Below are 21,379 nucleotides of genomic sequence, written 5' to 3'. Positions count from 1 at the left end.
GGCTGCAGCACCAAGAGCAAAGGCGTCCTCTCCTAGAGCAGGCAGAGTGCTTCAGCAGTTACTAAACTGCACAAGTGGTTTGATTTGAAAGACAGGGAAGGTGAATGTAAGTGGTATTTATAATTTTTGCAGTTTCTTTGAAGAACTAATATTATTATGTTGCTTGCTTTTCAAACAAGTCCTACTGTGCACTTCTTTGTACAGCCCTGGTCAATAAAAAGTAAACGTAGGCAAGGATTAAAGAGAAAGAGCCAGCATTTTCAGGCCTGCCTGCCTACAAGTGTATTGTAGAGTCACCTTCTGGTCAAAGATGCTAGGGTTTTGCAAGCTCAGTGTAGTTCCAGGTGGTCCTGCACATTCTTAGTAAGACTGGAAATTGGCACCCAGGTCACTCCTTCTGCTCTCCTGCACTGTAGTGTTGTGCTTGGGCACAGCAGGTACAGAGAACTGCTCCCACATTCCACAATCTGTTTTGTAATCTGACACTTAATGGACAGTGTCAGCTATTTTCTAGGCACCAGCTTTAAAAGGGCAGGAAGTGAGCTCATAAAAAATTAAACAGAGGGAAGAGTTCAGTTTCTTGGCTTGTCCCTTTTGCACAGGTCTGTGCTAACGACCAGTAACCTGCATCCATGCACAAACATGAGCTTTTATGGGTCTTGCAACACTGCACTAATCAGACACAATCAGAGAACAATGGGGCTAAATGCAGTCAAAGATTTTGTTGCCCAGAATTTATGAACTGTGACAAGCTCTCTTTGGTTGTACATGCCCTCTGCTATTTCTGTTTTGAAACCCATTTGAAATGTGGCCAGTACTACTGGGCTCCACTCACATCACAGTTGTGTGGTAAGGAGTTAGGAATCCCAGCAGCAAGCTGATAACCTGGGCAAGAGGCAGGAGTGTTGGTTTGAAACTTAAAAGCTGGAGAGGGAAACAGACTTTTCACTTTGCTGGCAATTGCTGTTGGATGGACAATGCTGTTTGCTTTTGATATGCACAATGATCCTGCCATGAGCTTGTTGGGAAGTGAGACCAGTACTTGAGGTATTTAATCCCATCATAAAGGCAGAAGTGCCTCTGCCTCCTTTTGAGTGTCTAAGACTTACAGTGTATCTACTCTAAATGTTTGCACGGCATACATATTATTGGTAAGAATAATGCATGAGAACCTAAAAATTCATCAGGAATCATTTCTTCTTACTGTGCAGAGTTCATCCCAGCCATGGTTAACCACAGGAAAAGGTATTGCACCAAGACTGAATCTAGCCCATTGTACCTATTGTATCTGCCACTGAAAAACCTTCTCTTACTCTTGCCTTGGGCTAAGACTCGTTTCTGGAACTGCCATGTACCCCTGATAGTTCACACTAAAATGTTCACTGGCAATGGAGGACTGGCTTCAGCTGTGTCCAGCAAGGTAATTAATGTCCCTTAGCTGTGGTTAATAACAGGCTCTTACACCAAGCTCTGTTGGGGTGAATTAAAAGCAAGTGCAATTAGTGCAATGGAGGAAAAAATGCATTTGATTAAGTTAGCCAGCAGAACTTCAACCAACCAATTGAGCTTCATTATGTAACAGCTGTGTGACACATGTCTTGTAAATTATTTCACACATGCAGAGCATTATCATAGAAACTGTAGATTTCATGCTACATTTTCCAGTCTTTGGCTCTTTGTGCCTTCTAACCTCTTCCATTTGTGTAAGAATTATGTGTGACATTTCTCAGCTATTTTAAGAAATGCTGCAGCATACCAATCGTACAGAATAGCAGTCATAGGCCATGAAACAAGTAGCAGTCGTAGCCAGTAACTCAAGCATTTGGTTAGCATTACTGCTGTAGATTTACTGTACATTCTCTACCTACATATCAAGAGATATAACCTTTTTAACATCGTAGGGAAATGAGATGAGGCTGGATGACTTCCCACAATAATTCATGGTGTCAGGCCTGGATAATAATGGTTGGCAAGATCCCCTGACAGAGTAAATGAGGGGTTTTATTACCAGTGGGGACACTTCAGGGCTTTCATCAAGTAATCCCTCTGACTTGCACATTTAGTGCAACTCACAGCAAGGTGCAGAAAACAGCAACAAAGAATACTTCTGAGAAATCATTTTGTTAAGGAGTCTTTAAAAGCTGGTGCTTTACTGCTGAAGGAACAGTCCGCTATTCCTCTATAGAATTATTATTATTATTAGTCTCTTTGCTGCTGGAAGCAGTGTCAGAGCTGTATGTCAAAACACTGCAGTCTCTTCTCCTTTGTATTTTAGACTTCTTCTTTGGTTTTCTCCTAATTTCTTAACTCTGCTTGCGCTGAGTGTGGAGTACTTGGTGACATCTCTTGCTTTTTGGTAAGAACAGAGAGCATGAGCCTGGGAAACTGCAGGATTTTGTGATGAAAGTGGAGCAATTCCACCAGAGTGAGTTTCCTCCAGCAGTTTGTGTTGATCTAAAACTTCATTTCTTTTCTTTGGACTTTACTATTATATTATGTTTTCTCTCTTTTTGTCTCTAGGGCATACACTCCACCCCTTTCAAACTGAGTTCCTGGGCTTTGGATCCAGGCCTGAACCCCACTAACAGTGCCAGTTAAACAAATACAGTTTCCTGAATACAACAGGAGGTCTGGGCTGGGTCTGATCATTGCAGAGTAACCATGCTGGTTGTTAATAGGTTTTTCCTTCCTTCTGCTCTTTGGCTTTCCCCTGGTTTTGTAGTTTTCTCCTCAGCTGGCCTGGGCTCAGGCACCCGCTGGCAGCAGCAGGGTGGCAGGAAGGTAACAAGCTTCCTTCAAATAACATTCTCTGTGCTCATGAGGGATATTAACTGAGGGCTGGCTTCCAATGAGTGTTGTGTCAGGCACGGGAAAGCTGCTTCTTACCTCTGACTTCCCCTCCTGCATGGGGATTTGGGGATGGAGCTGTAAACCACATAGCTTATTTCTTATTCATTTGAATTACTTGAAGCAATAGCTGTTTTTTCCTCCCTTTCGCTGCATGACTCTTCTTTGCTTACCTGACTGGCAATCTATCACTAAAATGCCTCCCCTTTCTCCTTTTAATGATCCAATGTGCTACCTCTTGCTTGAATACAGCTTTGAAATTTGAAGGAAGCTGTCTCCTGCAAGGATTACATACTCTCCAGTAAAGGATGCAGGCAAGAAAAATCACACCCATACCTTAAAAATGGAGCCACATAAAGTGGGATTATCAAAAAAAGGGCAGTTTGGGAACCTGATAACACTTTTCTTTCTATTTACCTTACATATGTAATGGTTGCAAATGAGTCTTTGGTTTCTAGTAAGGGCAGAGAAGAGGAAGTTAACATGAAACATCTAGGTTTAAGAGTAGAGTTTGTCATAATAAGCAAATCAAGTAAATCTAATCAGATTTTTAACCTTGTGAAACATAGGTTTTGTCTGAGGACCAAAAACTATCTATGGCACTCTGAGGACAAGCATTTTGTGAACATTTGTTTCTTTTAGAAGGAAAGTTAACCTAGTCTTGTGGTATAGCTTGGTTTTCTCAAGACGGCTTCATATTTTTTTTGTAAATATGAGATTTCTTTAATACTTGTGGTATATATCATAAGTTCACACTGATAATGCACCAACAGGAAGTGGTGTCAAATCTGAAGGTGAGGTGGTAATACGGATATGATTAAATAAGTTTGTGGCTGGGAGAGTTGAACTTGGAACATGAATTACAATGGTTCTGCATGATGCAGAGGAAGGGTTAATTTCATAGTGCTTACCTGTGTATCCAAGGGGACAGATGCAGTCGTACTTTCCTATCTGGTTGAGACAAGTTGCCCCATTCAGGCATGGATCCGACACACATTCATTCACTTCCAGGTCACAGTGCTTGCCTTGGAAGCCTGGGACGCAATAGCAGGAGTATTCATCAACCCCATCCCTGCACACTGCTCCGTTGTGGCACGGTTCGGAAATGCATTCATCAAAATCCACTTCACAGAGTGTACCTGTGTATCCCGCACTGCAAAGGCAGGTGGGCCCAGCCAGGCTGTTTTGGCAGGTGCCTCCATGTTCACAAGGGTTTGTGTCACACATGCTGACAGCTGTTTCACAGGTAGGTCCATTATACCCAGCAGGGCACTCACAAGTAAAGCTGAGGTTTCCAGCAGAGCTTAAACAGGTAGCGTTTTGAAAACAAGGGTTTGAGGAGCAAGGGTCAGAGGTTTTATTGCAGAGTTCCTCCACGCTGTCCACTAATGCATCTGCACAGCGGCAAGTATCATCTTTAGAACCAGCAATGCATGTAGAGGTCTTTTGGCAAGAGTTTGACAGGCACCTGGAATCATTTCCCATGCAAAGTGACTCTAGAAAGGAAACAAAAAATCCTGAGGACTTCCACAGCACTGGGAATAACCAAGAGTGAAAGAAGTGCAACCCTTAACACAACTGTGCTTCAAAACTACCAGCTCCAGTTGTTAGCTGTTGAGAAGAAAACAGGGCTGGTAACCGTGTGTTGCATATACATGTAAAATGAAAACAATTATGATAATACAAGTAGGTTATAATTTCCTGGTTTTGTGTCTTCCCAAAACCATGTCCTGGAGCGTCAGGATTGCTTAACACTATATTAAGAGTATACTTGCAGCAATATTGGTGGTTGTCAAAAGATATCCAACAACATGGAATGTATTTAAGTATCTTTAGTATAAATTTATTTTTTTACTAGAAAAAAGTTGAACCACATATTTTAGTTCAATACCACTTCGTATTCTTTTGTGGCAGAAGTTTTTGTGTTAGGGTTCAACAAAGCTAAATGACTCACATGCAGTTATAGCTCAAGTGGTTCAAACCATCATGCACTTTGATTTTGACTTCCTGATTATGAATAGTAATTTGGCAGTTGTATACAATTTCCACCACAAGGAATCTCCCAGATACCTCAGATTCAAAATAGCCCTCTGAAGGTGGCTAGAAGGACATGGTGAACACAATGTAAACACTATTCCAAGAAAAGAGCTCCTGTAGAGTAATTAAAGGCAACTTTGCCTTGCTGCTGTAAAGACTGCCTGACAAAAGCAATAGCTACTTCTCACTTCCCAAGCAAGGAGGAGCAAGCTGTTACCAGATTGTTCATAACCCACAACTGAGAAACGCTGACAGGGTCAAAACAGTGAAATTACTGAAGTATATTCTTTTCTGTAGGAGAAAACAAGAATTTTGCAATGAAACTGTATAATTTTAAAAATAATTATCAACTGTTCCCATAATAAAATGAATAGCTGTATTCAGATAAGCACAGTGTACATATGTAGGTATATACCTGCTGCCTTAAGTTCAGTGTTAGGCATACTAAGCAACAGCAGCAAGGTCCCAAATTCTGAGTGTCTGAGATGGGTGTGTTGATGTCGGCTGAATCCTCTGCAGTCATAGCTTCACTGCCAACAACATCAAGGGAGCTAGGCTGAAGGTGCTGTACATTTATGTCTATAATCACTATAACCGTGTCTCCCAGATGCAGTACAGACGTAGGTGAAGAGTGCAGTGGGGTTCTCTTGATCACTAAATTCATCCCATAGTATCATGTTGCTTTTGTCATGACTTGCCATGGTTTTGGTAGGAGTCAGTGGAAATGGTGTTAATTATCAGCACACATCCTGCAGTATTTTGGAATGTTGTTACTCACATATAAACTGACATACAGTTCTAAGACCCAAAGGGATGATTGCAAATGGGCTTTTTGCTCTGGACCTCTATCTTGGTCTAAAGGTCAAGTTTTTAAATGCTGAGGAGGGGCTAGTGGAAGAAATTCTGAAGTTGCCTCCAAATACTGTGGTAGTTAAATGAAACAATGTCAGATCAAACCTCATAGACAGCAATTAATGGAAAGAAGAAAGACAAGAAGTTACTTACATAAACAACTGGATGGGACCATATAAATACTGATGTGATAATCCAAACGTATGTACAGTATTTTAATTCTGACTGATCAAATAGGTAAAATCTCATCTGGAATAAAATAAGAATTCTATCCAGTACAATTTTTTTCTTTTGCAACTCATTTTCATCATGTTATAAGAAATCCTCTACTTTATAGAGGACATCTGAATACCATCAGATTTCTAGTGTGATTACAATGTGACATTCCTCAAAATATGAGGCTAAAAGTGTAAATATTTTGCATATTGCTAGAGAAAAAAGTTATTTGTATCACAGGAGGGGAGCAAAAGCACTCATATATTGGCCAAGAACCTAAGTACATAAATGTAATATATTAAATAAAGCTGAGTGTTCCTTTTGGAAAGGAGGTAGTGATTCAGAAGAGAAAGACTAATGGGCTGGAGAATGAAAGTTGCATTAAACAATTATACAAGAGTCATGTTAACATTCTGTTTTCTTCTTTCAGTTTAAACTTTTATTCTGGAGTCTTGTGTGGAAATACAAAGAGTATGTGTCTTCCACAGCAGTTGCTTGAAGATTAAAGGCAAAAATGTGTATATTTGTGCAAACAGGGTGAATGAGCTGAACTTCTCAGACAATTTCAGACCCATCTGCTACCAGTCTCTAATTATTTCCTGGTTCTTGGAAGGTGATTCTGGAGGGTGGACAGAGGAGAAGATGGGGCACTGAAATACAAGTGGCATGTGGAGATGCTTCTCAATAACTGGGACTAGACCAATGCCAAGAAAGTCCTGGGGCAGATCCCTGGCTGGCTGGGGAAAGTGAGAGGCTACGGTTGGTCACCTGAGGATATTAAAAAAAACACTGGAGATTGTTTGAGAATACAAACTGGCTGCTGAGGATGTATTTTCATAATGTGTCTTTTAATACATAATAGAATCTATTTTTTCACAGTAAGAGGTGGAGGAGGAAAGCCTCAGAAGACTTTACCAGCTTAGGAAAGTCAGCTATGTAGATATGACATTATCGTAATAGATAGAGAGGCTGGAGAAGTTATCTGTACCTTCTAACTTGAGATGTACACAGGAGCAGCAGTACCTCTGAGAATAAAAAGCACCACTCTGAATGAACTTGATGCTCATAAATATATTCATTTACTGAGGCAAATACCTAATTAATACTGCTTTGAACAAATGGAATGGAGATTTATGCAGTAACATCAATAGTAACAGTGACATCATGATTTAAATCCAATTAACAGTGGTCTTAAGGATTACATAGAACTAGTTTTGCGATTGTTCTTTTGGGATGTTGCATGTATAAGTAAAAGCTGAGAAATGTTGTTGTTTGAACTATTTTTAGCTGTTGTCATGCTCATATATACCAGAGATGCTGAGGAGTAATATCTAGAAAATGTATGGTCTTTTCTTGGTGAAGTTTATTTAATGCAGGCTACAATAGACCTGCTTAAGGAAGCAATCTAGACAGTGATTAGCAGAAGAACTGGAGCTTTACCTCCTATTCTTTGAAGAAAAACAGGATAAAAAGAGTACTTCTGATTTAGCTTGCCTTTAAAATTACTATCCCCAAACCATTTAACATTCAGTTTTGCAGTGGGAGTAGATGTTGCATCTTGATGCAGGGTCAGTTGTATTTCTCCCAGCTCCCAGCTCTCTTGGAATGCAAAATTCAAGACATTGACTATAGTGTACTGACTTGCTCCACAGTCAGCAGTATCATGGACCTTTCTCCTACTCCATACACCCTCATGTATGTTCTGGTCCTAGTTTACATAATTTTGTATATTACCTATGTGTTTAGTTTCTTTTCTTTGGCCTGGATAATAAAGATCTTACTGCAGTCTATTAATTGAAGTTAATGGGCAAATCTGCATTCCGTAGGAACTTTTGCATCCCACATTGTTCTTGGGATTGCACAACTTTAAAGAGCTTTCCCTTCATTCTGCCTATCTACTTAAAATTCATTAAAAGTGCATGTTTGAAGAAATGTTTTCAATTTGAAGAAATTAACTATGATTAAGTTGTAACATTATCTAACAATTGTGCTGTGTAAACTACAAGAGGTGAGGTCAATCATTCAAGTACTTCTTAAGTAAGACCACTGTGAAATGAGAAGCAATTTAGTCAATTATTATTGCTTTTCCAGAGATAATTTGCATGCAACAACTCAATTTTTTGCGATGACTGTGTGTGAGAGAAACCGAAACACTTGCTAGTTTGCAGTTTTTATAGCAACATATACTGACTTTGAACACTGGTTAAACAGCTTCATAGTTCTCTGAGAAAGCCCTAAAAGCACAGTCTCTAGTGAAGGCAACCAATTTATCTCCTAGGTGAAACCACAGTGGGAAAAATGTGAAACACAAAACCTTTCCTGGATTTTTTAAACTGGTATCTTAATTTCAACTCCTCTGGCTTTTATAAAATGAATTTCTCATGCAGAAATTGCCAACAGACAATGCAATAAATAAAATACTCCCTAGAGGATGCTTTTGTCTGATTTGTACTAAAATTCTACAGTGAAGCAATAAAGCTTTTGGAGTTTTAGCTTCAATCTTTAATGCTCTGTTCCATGTTTTTTATTATTTGTATAGTCTTTGAGGAACACAAGAGTTATAAAGGCCTTGGCAGACACATAATCACTGCTGAGTTTTAGTTTACTTGTGATTTAAAGGGTAGCACCCAGAGTTTATCTTAGGAGTACTATACAGTAATTTTGCCCCAGCAGCAAAACTGCATCTCAAAAAGGTGATCATCAAAAGGTATGCAATTATCATAGTGTGGATATAAAATGATAGTAGTTCACCAGGACATTCTTATGATTTTTTTAATTATTTTTTTTTTGAGAAAAGTCATGTTCCTAATTGACTTGAGAGCTTCAGAAAATCCTTGGATCCAGGACTGCTAGTTAGAGCACTATTTTCCACCTATTTGAGACAAGTTACTCCCTTCATGCCTCATGGAAACTCAGTTTCTGCGCTGCTCTGGAGTGATGTGGAAGAATGGATTTGGGAACCTATTGAGAGCTGTGTGGAAATTAAAAAGAAGGTAATTTCATGTGGAAGCTGAACTTCCCCATGTTCTGTGATGTGGTGTGGTAGAGTATGGTGGTGTTTGATGCAAAGGCTGACTGAGTTTGAGCTGATGGTGCTATTACATTTGCCGGAAGAGAGCAGATATGTTTCAGTGTTTTGGGGGGCTTGATTTTTGGTAAGGTTGCAGAGGGAGAACCTGAAAAGGCCTCATGTTCTAGCTCAGATATGCAGAGGAGTCGTTTTCATTCTTAAGCGATTAAGGTCACTTCAGCAGTGACTTGTTCTGACAGAGTCTTAAAACGTGTATGTAACCTTAGAAAAACGGAAACAAAATGCTGATCACTTTGGATTTACACTGACTGACACTTGAGGTAATTATCAGTCTCTTTATAAACATTGGTACATTAATCTAATTACGAGAGAAATTAGCGCCAAGCATTTTACCCCATGGTTAAATTATTTTGATGCAGACGAGGTTCTTGGCAGTAATATTCTTTGCAGTAAAGCTTGCCATCTACTGGCTAATCGTCAGTACTACCAGAAACAATATCAAAAGCGTCCTTTAAAGATTTGGTACGAACTATCAAACATAAGAAATGCTGAGAAAGAGGTGGTTTTTTGATGTTGTTTTTTGTGTGTTTTGTTGGTTGGTTGGTTGTTTTTTGTGTTTTGTTTTGTTTTGATTTTTTTTCCCTTTTGGATAAGCTTGTTTAAACCCATAAAGTGGTTTTGTAAGTGTATGAATAATTGAGCTTATATAACTAATCAGCACTAAGGGTGCGTGATATTAGTGGGGTGAAGACTTCTTACTGATCAGAAGCCTTAAGTGAGACAAAACAGTTTGGACATTGGAAATGCATGACAATGAGCTTAGGAGGGCAAAATTAAATTAGTGGGAACATTAATATAAACAAGGCAGGGGTTTCGAAAGGGCTAAAGCAATTTGGCATAGATCTTCTGACTCCTAAAAGGAAACTGAGTGTTTCTCAGTAAACTGGGTAGTTTTTAAGAGCTTGTCCTTATATCTTTCCTGACAATTTAGTTGTTTGGTTTGTTTTTTTTTCATTTGAATCAGAGAGCCAGAGAGTTCATGTGTGCTTGTCAAATTATTTTGTTATCATAAATTGATAAAATCAACAGTAAATTGATGATCGCCAATGCCAAAAATCAGATTTGCACTCTCAGCCATTCAAAGCCACAAATAATATCTACCAAACTGTGCTGGGTTACGTTTGGCAGAAATGTTTTTCCACAAAGACTTGTTCTTTCCATATGTGACTATCCCTACATGTTGGTGAAATATAATCAGCAGCAGAATTTCAAATCAACTTTCAATCTCTGCTAATCACATTGTTATGAACTAGAGTTCAGCTGATGTGGTCGTGCCTGCACTTTGCTAATAATCTCATCATGCCTGGAGGCTGCTTGTAATTCACAATGCAATTCTTCAAATGTGCCTTCTTCCCCTGAAGGAGGACTCTAAGCTTCACAGCAGCTCTAAACACTAACAGCTTCAGGGTCTTTTACACATTCTGCAGAGATTTTCTGACCCTTTTAACAGAGCTGGTCTATTTTCCAAAAAGAAAAATCAATGAGAAGACAGAGAACTTCTTGATGCCCTTACAGTCATCAACACTGATGTGTTTACTCTGGTTCAAGGGGACTTTTTTTTTTTTTTTTAACAAGGAGTTATTACTTCACACATTTGATTTACAATTAGGAAGCTACAGAAGCTAATGCACATAAAGCAGTTCACAGCAAAATCTGAATTTTTATTAACTCATATATTTTGGAAAGAAATGGATACCAAAAAACTGATATCCTGGCGTATAAGCTGAGAAATGAAACTTCAAAAATACTCCTTTGGAAAAAAATTACCAAATTAGAATAGAAAAACAAAGTGTACTAATTTTTAAATGATTGAAAATTATTAAAAATAATAAAAAAAATTAAAAATAACAAAAGAGTGTGTGTTGGGTGAGGGCTTTTATTGTTCTTAATTTGCCAAAACAGCTTTTATAATTGACATCTTGGTTGTGGTCATTCACTAGAAAGATTAAATTTCATTGGAATCAGTGAATGAACTATTGCTCCTCTTAGTACTATTACTTTAATCTGTCTTCTGACTCAATAACAGCATCCAGCATTTGTTCCCAGCCAGAGGCTCACCTTGTGGTCAAACAAGCTCACTAAAGAAGTCATGGGACAACATGATGGTAGCAAGGGTTTAGCTAGCCTAGTGCCTGCTCATGTTCATTTCTTCTTTAAACTTGCCTCTGGGATTTTAAACAAGTGTGCAAATCTGTGTCTCTAAAACATCAAGCTTTGTGACTTGAGTGAGATCTTGAAATAATTAGCATTCAACTGGAAATATTAAAATATTGCCTAAGGCATTTAGTGCTACATTAAAGAGTGCTTGGCTTTGGCATAACTAGGCATATCTCAGTTTATATGCGGTGCACCATGACACAGAAAATACAGTTCATCACTATTACAATACCTTCCTTGCAAAGACAGCCTTAGAAAGTTGTGGGTGTGCATATATATTCAATCTTGATGTATCTTGAAGAATTAGGGAAGCACAGCTGCATAATTGACAGCGACAGAGATTGGGATCAGACACCTTCACCATGGGCTGAAAGGCAGAGGTGCCATTTATGGATCAGCATCTGGCAGATGGGGAAGAAAAGGGCAGGAAGCTGTGCCATTCTGGGTATAACAGAAGCAGGTAAGGGGGGGGTGCTATCTTAGCCCTCAAAATAGCTCTTCCATTGAGATTCTCTCTGAATACACATTTTCTGTGTTTCCAAACAGTTCTGCTTGCCAGACTAAAGTCTCAAACTTCCTAAACATTGCACTGATATTATTTTACCCCTTCCCTGCCCATGTTCCAAAATATTTGTCTACCATCTTAATTATTTAATATAATGAGCAGCTTATAGTTACTGTGGCGCCATTTCTCCTTTGTGAGCTTCATCTGGGAGGGAAGTGCCAGCCCCAGGACCTGACGTGCGTTGTCCACACCTGAAATTATTACTTACTCTGCTCAATGAAAAAGCATATCTTGGGAAGTTATGAACAAACTTTTTGCCAAAGGAGCAAGCACTTGTCATTGTGTCTATAAGTATTGTGGTCATGAAGGGTTAATCCTGGATCTTTAACTTCAGTTGTGAGTCCAAAACATCCTAGCATGTTGTTATAGAAACCACTTTCAGGCTTTAAACCTTGAATTACAATTATTACCATAGTAACCATTACTGCACGCAGGCAGAAAAGAAAAAAGGCAGTTACACAAATACTTCATTTCTATTAAAAAAGCAACATTTTTTTCAAGTACATTTATATCAGCAAAAGCAAGGAAAGTAGATTAAAAATGTATTTCTGAAGCAGAGGTATTGTATATTAGAACAAGAGTAACATTAAAATCTTAAAATGTTGTTTATGAAACACTTTAAGATTAAAGCTATCTGTGATTCAAATTATAGAACTGGTTACTAAACCAGTGTCCCCATTTCACTGGTCTACAAACATTTCTGCAAGTTCACATCAATTTGGTGCTGAGCCCTCAAAAGGAAGGCCATTATTGTTTGCTGTCATTTTCCTTTGCTTTCTTTTTACCTTTGTCCCAGAGTTTCTGACCCTGTGAGCACTTACTCCCACAGCAGCGGTCCTTACAGCTGTGCTGACTTTCCTACAAATCAGCCATGCAGTGACTGTTTTACCATGCCACAGTGAGGTGTGCTCCTGCAAAAGCACCTGCTTGGCATGCACACACACACGGCTGCTTTCCAGGTAGTACAAGAGGGCTGGAGAAAACGGGGGCGGGAGGGGGCGGTATGTGCAGCTCATTAGCTTGTGAGTTGTGTTGTCAGCAGTGGGCAAATAGAACACACACCTCAAAAATGAGGTAAATGCCTTCTTTACTTCTAAAAGTAAGTAATTTCTGGGTCTCACTTTATTTTGCATCATACCCTACTGTCTGTGCTGGGAACAGGATGAGAATCAGATCAAGGAGGTCACCAGGGCTCCTACCAGTTGAATTTAGAGGATTTTTTGTTCAATTGGACATCAAAGCATGGTGCTACTAGCAATACAGACAGACTAGTATCTAATGGGAATAAAATAGTTTATTCACTGCTACTTATGTTTAGCACTAGAGCACTGCAGTTTAAGTTGACAGTGCATAGTGATCATTGTGCTTTTACTATGCACAGACATTTTTGTTTGTAGAAGATGCAGGACAGTGGCTGATCAGAGCTGTAAGGCAGCTGATATCCATTACAGTAAATGATGCAGATGCTGATGTAGAAACTTAACTGATTTCTGCTGTGCAATCCCTGATACTGTATACACTCTATCTGAATAGAACTTCCTCTTTAATAGTTTCTATTTTCACATTTTTATCTTCTCATTCTGCAGAAAAGTGAAGAAATTAGTGCAATGAGATATATTTTTTTTCCCCTTTTAGAAATGATGAAATTTTTTTTGGTTGAATTCACACAGCAGAATTTATTTTTAATACTGCAGAACAGGGTTCATATACACAGGGACATGGGAGATAAATAGGCAGGTGAGCAACAACCAGGATATATGGTCCTGAGGGCCAGCTTCAAGTTTGCCTGTCAGCTCTAGAAATAGAAAATAGAAAAATAGAAATAGAAAATTTACTGTGCTCAGAACCTGAGAAAATTTTATTTAGATAACAAACTTTAATGCTTATAGGAAAGATTTGGTGATTCTGCAAGTTAAATGTCTTTGTCCCAAGGATTCAATCAATACCTCTCCTGTCTGCACTGCTCTTAGGGCTTCATAAAGCTGGGGACATCCTCAACATATAACTTAGGATAAGAGTTACGTGTGTAAAGATCTCTCCTGTGAGATGAAAGCTGTTGCAAAAATATATAGAGAAAAAGAGATAAAACCTAGGTGGTTTAGTTAGGGATATGGATTATCTCATATACTCTTAAATGTTAGCTTGAAATTGTTTGCCCTCAGTGAGGTTTCTCAGCACGCTTCAATGAACTTGTTTGAATGGGTGGCTTGGTAATGCTTTTGTGAAAGGTGTTGCTCCTGTCTTGCACCCGAGAGATACAAAGATGGCAGTATCAAGCTTTTTAAAATTAATAAAAGAGTAATCTGGCATTTCCAAACTGTCAGTACCCAGGGAGGGGTGCCAAGTGGTGCCAGGGAAACAGAAAAATGAAAGCAGAAAAATGAAAGCAATGCTTGCAGTTGGAAAGGTAGCACCTGTACTCAGCCACGCTAAGGAGGAAAGCTAAAATGTACACCTTGGAAGCAGGCACATGGCCAAATAATGAGGGAAAAGGTGCCAGAGCCAAGCAGGGTTGTAGAAAGACCAAAGCATGGTCTCACTTCTTCTTTGCATCAATGGAGGGATTTTCAGAAACACAGAGGGGAGCAACACAGCATAAAACTGTCAGTTTGTGAGTTTGAGTGAAATCAAATCACTCCTGGTTCTGTCTGGATTCCAAATAGTAGAAAACAAGGAGCAAAGGAGCTGTTGCCTGTCAAAAAGGCCAAATCTCACCTTGAGAGACACAAGGTCTCACAGCTTCTCTGGAATCTGGAAAGAGTTTACAGCACTTGGCCTTAGTGTTAGACAGGCTCCCGGCTCCTGTTGAACTCAGCCTCAGCAGGGAGCTGGGGGTGGGCTGAGCTGGGACACGCTGCCCCTCAAGCAGATCAGCTACTGCTGACTTGCAGCTCGGAGGTTTCATTTAGGCCAGGACATGCAAGCAGCTGTGCTACCACTGTGTTCAACTACTAACGTGGAAAAGAAAAAGCAGTCAGAAATGCCACCAATTGCTGCTAAATCTTTGATCTACTGAGGAGCTAAAAACTGAGTTAAAAATTCACTTCAGGTCCAAATTCTGTGCCCATGTATTGTTTTCTTTTGAAACCCAGCAGAAGGTCTCCTTTACCTGTGGTTATGTCCTCCACTTCAGTATCTCTTTCCTTTTCTTAATATGAAAACAGCCTACAGTGGTGATTCAAACACACAGTCACACATAAAGGTGCTGTGATTTTAAAACTTAGCCTTAAATGTCTGTAGCACTGACCCAGGTGTGAGTCAAAATTGGACAAGCTTTCTGTTAGAAATGCATCACATTTGCCTGTAACATGGGGCAAGAATTCCTCTTCTGGTGAGGGATATTTTCACATTCATGTTGCAAGCCAAAGACTTCAGAAAATCAGATTTTTCCCTCTCTAAGTCATGCTTACATTTTGGCTTCAAGACTAGATATTTATGCTCATTGGTCAAATGTACTACACTAGTAAATAATAGGGGAAAAGTTAATGTCAGGTGTATCACACAGGTATATGTTCACAGCCAGGTTTTGATGACTCAACGTATTCTCCCCTTGTTGTTATGGCATTCGGATAACCCCATCAAGGCACATCATATGAGATGCACCATATCCATACGCACAGCCAAATGTCTAGCAACAAATGCACTTTCAGAAAATGATGGGTTTTTACATACTAGAACAGGGGAAAAAAAAACCCAAACAAACATAACAAAACACAAGTTTTTATAGATCTGCTCCTTTTCCCAGCTGGCTTACTGTGCTCTGCTTTGAAGCCTGCAAATAAATTAATGTTTTAAAGTTTCTAAGTACAAAGCTGTGTACCGATGTGTGCAGAGGTTTTGTGTCCAGTAGGTTCTCAGTAACACAGCTGAGGACTAAGTGTTGCTGAAGCCAACAAAATGCAGCCAAACAGCAAGATCAGCTCCAATTTTAGACTAGCATCACACTGATATCCATAGCCACTGGAGTGCATGCCGTCCCTCCAGGCTTGCTGAATGCATAGTCCTTTTCTCACACAATTTCAGTTTCATACTACATAACAGTACTCTCATGTCAAAATCATGATGCTGCTTCTCTTGTCTTCCCAGGCTTTAAAAAAGTAATCAGCCCTGTGGCAGATCAGCATTATGTTGCTGGATATAGAGTGCACTCTGATTAAAATGCCACAGGAATGAGCAGAAAGCTTCAGTGCAGCTAAGATGCACAGTGAGTACATTCTTTTCCAGCATGAACTTTGTAGAGGAGTTAACATTCCAGCCCTTTTTGTTATTTACTGAATTCTTTTCAATAGAAGTCACCTACAATTACCTCTGCATGAGCTAATTACAAATTGGGATTTAGAAACTGCTTGGGAAAAGTCACAGCTCCTGTATTTTGGGACAGGCTACAGCCTAATGATGGGGAACTGGTGCAACCAGAGTTTCTGTCTGCGCTCCTGCTGAGCTTCTGTGCTGACAGAAGCTACCAAAACAGGGTCAAGGTCATAACATTGAGATTGCTAAAGAACAGTGATGTGATCATGATCAGCACAAGTTGCTCTCACTGACTTCATCCAGCTAAAGTCAGTCACAGGCCCAGTATAAGGATGCTCTAATGTGAACTTTTAAACAAAACTAGTCTTTTGAACGCTAGTTTTGTGTTAACAGTGAAGTTTCACCATGGTCACGGCTCTGACACATAGTCTGTGGCAGCTTTCCTGGCCTGCAAACAAACTGCATTGTAGCATCCTAAAAAATCTACTGACTTTTTTTTTATGATCTTACAACCTTTTACTCACAGAATAAGCTCAGAAGCAGTCCATAAAACGACTCTAAGGCACATGATATGAAATTATTAGTCTCAGTCCACAGACCACCATGGTATACGCTCCCCTGATTTCAAGAACTGTTTGCTGATTAATAGAAAAACTCTGTGTCCACCTTCAACACACTGTATAACCTTCAGAGATGTTCCATCAGCTTCACTTTTCCCTAAGAGCATCCACCCTCTCAATGTCCATGTTAGAATCCTAGAGTGGAGGGGCCAAGATGTCACTTGATTACACCCCAGAATTCAGTTGCACCTGACAGCAAATGAATCAAATGAAATAATGAAATTTAAAAGCCAAGAGAAGAGCAGCTACAGGCCCCATTGTCTTCTCTTTCATAGGCGAACTTGATTGAACTGAATGTGTGGGATGAGTAAAAAATTTTGGAGGTTCTTAGGAAAATCAGAAATCTTACGCTACTGGTATCTATGAAGCAAGTCCTTAGTTGACATTTACCATCCTGTTCAGGTAAGGAGCTGGCTCTATCACATAGTTATTTATGCAGCTCATTTGGCTGCCTTTCGTTTTGCATCAGAACAGGATTACTAGTCTGTGTAGTGGTGATGACAGCAAAGTGCACAGAGCTTGTGACACTACCAGGCCAGACAGTGATAATGGATCTCCTGCATTCATGTCATAGCATTTGTCTGGCTCACTGAATCGAGTCTTTTGCTTTCTCATAGGGTTCAAGGCTGTACGTGTCACACCAGTCCAGGTGCTCTACTAAGGTGACAATTTTACTTCCTTGTTTCCTACATAAGCATTTTGCAAGCATCATATAATTCATGGGAACTACACCAACTGTACTAGCATGAGCCAGGCAGAGTCAGAGATCACACAGGGAATCTCTTGGTCTTGCAGTACCAATCTCAGTTTTCAGTGTGCATGTGTCCTTTCAGAAGGAGTGACTGTCCCAAAGGAAGAGCAAGTATTCAAAAGCCACTCTATAATTGCAGCTGCTGTTCTGTGAAATCTTTGTAAAATGCTTCATTGCAGAAGTGAAGCAAAACCAGAATATTCACCAGTATCAAGGCATTCCCAGGAGATTTCCTTGGGGAACACACTAAGTAATAAGCTTTTCATATTAAAGGAATTTCACTAAAAGGCAAATTGTTTTTATAAGCCTAATGTGGTGATGTGCTTTATAATAAAAACACCTGCCACCAGGGCATTAAATGTCTGCTACAAGTGAAGAGCTACCAGCAAGCCTTCATCAAAATTAGAGCAGTAAGATTTTTGCTAGTAAAATGATAAAAAATTTAAAGCCATGAATAAATAAATACTATCTAGAAGCAATGAGAGTAGTGATGTCATTACTTAGAGGCTTTACAAAAATTATTTTATTTCCCAGTCAATATTCTCCTTTATTTCCTCTGTTTATTTAATTTATGTAAGAGGTAGATCTGACTCCTTGGCTTTTCTTCCTTTCCTAGTTCTGACTTTTCTGCCTTAGATTTTTTCCCAGGCATTCTTCTTCTTTTCCTCTGAGGCCTGATCCTAAGCAGAGTCATGTTTACAGGGCAGCAATGAGAACTTACAGTAAATTTGTGTGGCTGGTAAGTCAGCCTGCAGTGATTGTAGCCCCAGGGCACAAGGTCACTCATGGCACCAGCTCCACAGAGTGACACAGATGCTTTCAGAGCTGTGTCGAAGTGCTTATGCTCCACAAAATGATCCAGAGGACAATAAAGATGCTTGGGTCTGCTGTTCCCTGGATATAAGATTTAGTCATCCCTGCTGCAGTAACAGTGGCATTTTGTGTCATGCCACTCTGCTCTTAAGACATGGAGAACTTGAGATGGAGGTGCTGTAGTGGCTGGGAAGGGGAAAGTAAGTTTAGCAAGGAGGAGGAGGGAACTAAGGCCTCCACAGTTTCACATCAACAAGCTTTCTCTATCTGAAGAAACTTTGGTCCCATAAAATTATGAAAGACAGAAAGAATACTCTATTTTGAGGGGAAAAAACCTTCCTCACAGTGATACCAGTCCAGGCTTACCAGTACAGGGCAGCATCCGGACCCTGTTTTTTTGTTAAATTAAGCTATATAAATATATGAGATCAGTGTAATAGTAAAGGTCTGGCCAGGAAAAAATTAAGTAGAATTTGATACCAATAATGAGCACATGATAAATATCTAGTGACTATATTTCTGGGAGCTTCTTTTTGCTGAGAGGTCTAAGACAGGGCTTGTTTCATGATTCCAAAAAAACATACTTTGCCGAGAGACTGCAGAACAGATGGAGAAGTAACTCTTAGCACTTAATACCTGGGGATTCTAAAAAATAATTTTATCTTAGGATCAAATTTCCTTTGATCATTGGGGTTATTAATTATAGATATTCATGAAGAGAACAAGGCACTGTTACTGTGCTCCTCAGTGTCTTGTTTGAGAGGAGCAAAGTGTCTTAATTAGAGGTTCAGCTGTGGTGTCTTTTCAAGACACTTTGGTATTGATTTGGCCATGCCAGCCTGCTGTAACATGTATTATTCCATTAATAATCAAGGGAGTTTGTTGGCATAACAGTGTAGGAAGGCAGCACCAAAATGTTTATCATTTACCTTGCCAGAGCAGTTGGAGTATCACCATCTAGTACTGCATGTAGACTGTGGATTATAGTCTATAGCTCAAAATTGGTTACTCTTATGTGAAGCCCTCCCCCTGGTGCTGTTTTTCTTAAATGGATCCAGCCCATGTTCATCAAGTGATCTCAGGAAGATGCACTTAAAACTTGCTTTTCTTTCTGGTTATTTCTGCTAATAATTCTTTAGGTTAATTTTGTCTCTTCTGTTTTTGTCTTACCTGGACTTTAGTAATCATGATTGAATATATGAAATTAGCCATAAAATTAACCTGATGAGGACAAGTTTGTATATGTGCATACTCAGTTTACTCTTATTGTCATGTGTTCCTTATTAGATGTATTGATTCATTCTTATCATCAACAAATTACATTCATTGACCGAGAGAGGTTTATTTCTGGAAGTTCTGATGTCATCCTGCAATCTTAAATATACATGCCAGAGCTACATGCAGGAATGACTATATTTTCCATGTATTGCATTCATAGATTACATGTGAGAAAGCAAAAAATTTATCTCCCCAGCAACATGGCTTGGGGTGGATATGCAGAGCCAGGTGCAGGTCGGTCAGCAGATTCCAAATTAGCACCTCCAGTCCCCTGCCTGTCCTCAGCTCCTTAGGGAGCTAATGGGGGTGGAGAGAGGATGGCTGAGGTTTCTTACAGCTTTGGAGCCTAACTCTTTCCTACATCATTTGGGTGTCTGTTGCCAAGCTAGCCCTGCAGTGTGAGAAGCGTTGAAGAGCTGATGCTCTGTGAGGAGAGGTTCTGTGCCTAGCTGCCAGCTCTGGGGTGGTCACCCTGGCCAAGGAGATTTGGTGCTCAGCTCTAGTGAGAACTGCTACTTGTTTGGCTGGACCACGAAGACAGGATTTCTCTGAGAAAGCTCTGGGGTGCTGCAGCAAGGTGAACAAGATTCAGACTGTCTTTGGTCCCTTGTTAGCTTAGGGAGAAGAAAGCAAGCTGCAGTGCTGGAGCAGGAGAGGAGCAACTAAGATCCTTCTGGAGAACTAGTGCCTGTCTGACTTGCAAAGAATGCTATGTGTCACCTACAGAGCAATGTGGTTGATCCTGTGACAAGCTCTATTGTGCTTTGCAATGGATGCATTTTCATTATGCTGTTCAGGTAAGATGTGGATTGTATGCATGCAAACATAATATAAAGTAGTCTTTAAAAGTATTTTTTCCTATTACCTAGGTATTCTTATAAGTACCAAGAATTTGGATTAGGATCAAAACTGTATATATCTAGGAATTTTATTTTTTTTACCTGGAAAACAAAACAAACCACAAACCAAAAATACCCCAACAAACCTAAAAACAACTGACTCTCCCAAACCACTACATGGGTCCTGATGATCAGAATTCCTACTCAAGTCAGTAGTACTTTTTTCAAATAGTTAAATCACAAAGCTTAACTTGTCAAGTACATGGATGGTCTTTAAGCACTTCAGTGTGTTCCTACTATTCCAAAATAGTTACGTTGCTTGGAAGTTTAATTCCAAGTTACTAAACTTACCCCGCTCATGCTGGGATTTTTGCCTGTTACCACAGTATGTGGCATTTGTTAGATTGATTGCTAGAGGGTGATGGTCTCTTTCTAGGCTACTCTCTTCTAAGCTGTTAACCATATAAACAATTATGTTTTATTATTAGCAAAGGGAAGTAATGTGCCAACTAATCTGTTGGAATATTCTTCCTTCTCCGCCACCTTTCATTCCTGGTTGAGTTACCAAAAGGGATCCCAGTTTGAATAGCATGCTTAGGAGAAAGTGTAGCTGTAGAGTTCCTGATGCCAGCATTTCTCAGTAAGGCATCTTGCCCTGCTCCCCAGGAGGTGGGCTGGATTAGCTCTTGTAAAGAACCTGAACTCACATCAGTAAGTGGGGTTGTCACTGAGGAACACCTGAATTTCAGGTACAGAATCCATAACTGCCAGTTGACTTCACTAAGATGGCATTTGCCAGCCTTGGATAAAATTTTTATAAAGCAGCTTTTATTAAAAGCTCACTAGGAATATGGTGTTGAAAAAGCAAGATATTGTTTTCACTAGTCTGTAGCTCTTCACTGTTCCTTAAAATTTTCATAATGCTTTTCCTTTTTCTTCTCCACATTGTTGTGGCTGTTTGCTGCAGTGATTGAGTTTTCATAACTGTCAGAACAATGTCAAGACAATGTGAAGACAGTGTCAAGGCAAATGCAGAAGGGTGACAGCGTGAAGGAGGGAAAG

General features: G+C 39.7%; 1 protein-coding gene across 1 annotated transcript in view; it reads right to left on the bottom strand.

Moving 5' to 3' along the window:
* The window catches only part of CRB1 (crumbs family member 1, photoreceptor morphogenesis associated), a 115,224-nt gene that overhangs the window by 65,051 nt on the left and 28,794 nt on the right, over positions 1 to 21,379 (bottom strand). The window contains 2 exon segments of the mRNA XM_009999937.1: positions 3,759 to 4,343; positions 4,830 to 4,947. Coding sequence (XP_009998239.1) covers positions 3,759 to 4,343; positions 4,830 to 4,947 — 703 coding nt within the window.

Source organism: Chaetura pelagica, unplaced genomic scaffold (genome assembly GCF_000747805.2).
Source record: "Chaetura pelagica isolate M959 unplaced genomic scaffold, ChaPel_1.0 scaffold246, whole genome shotgun sequence".
NCBI classification, from domain to species: Eukaryota; Metazoa; Chordata; class Aves; order Apodiformes; family Apodidae; genus Chaetura; species Chaetura pelagica.
Note: the sequence above shows the minus strand (reverse complement) of the source record. Positions and strands in the feature narration are given on the sequence as shown.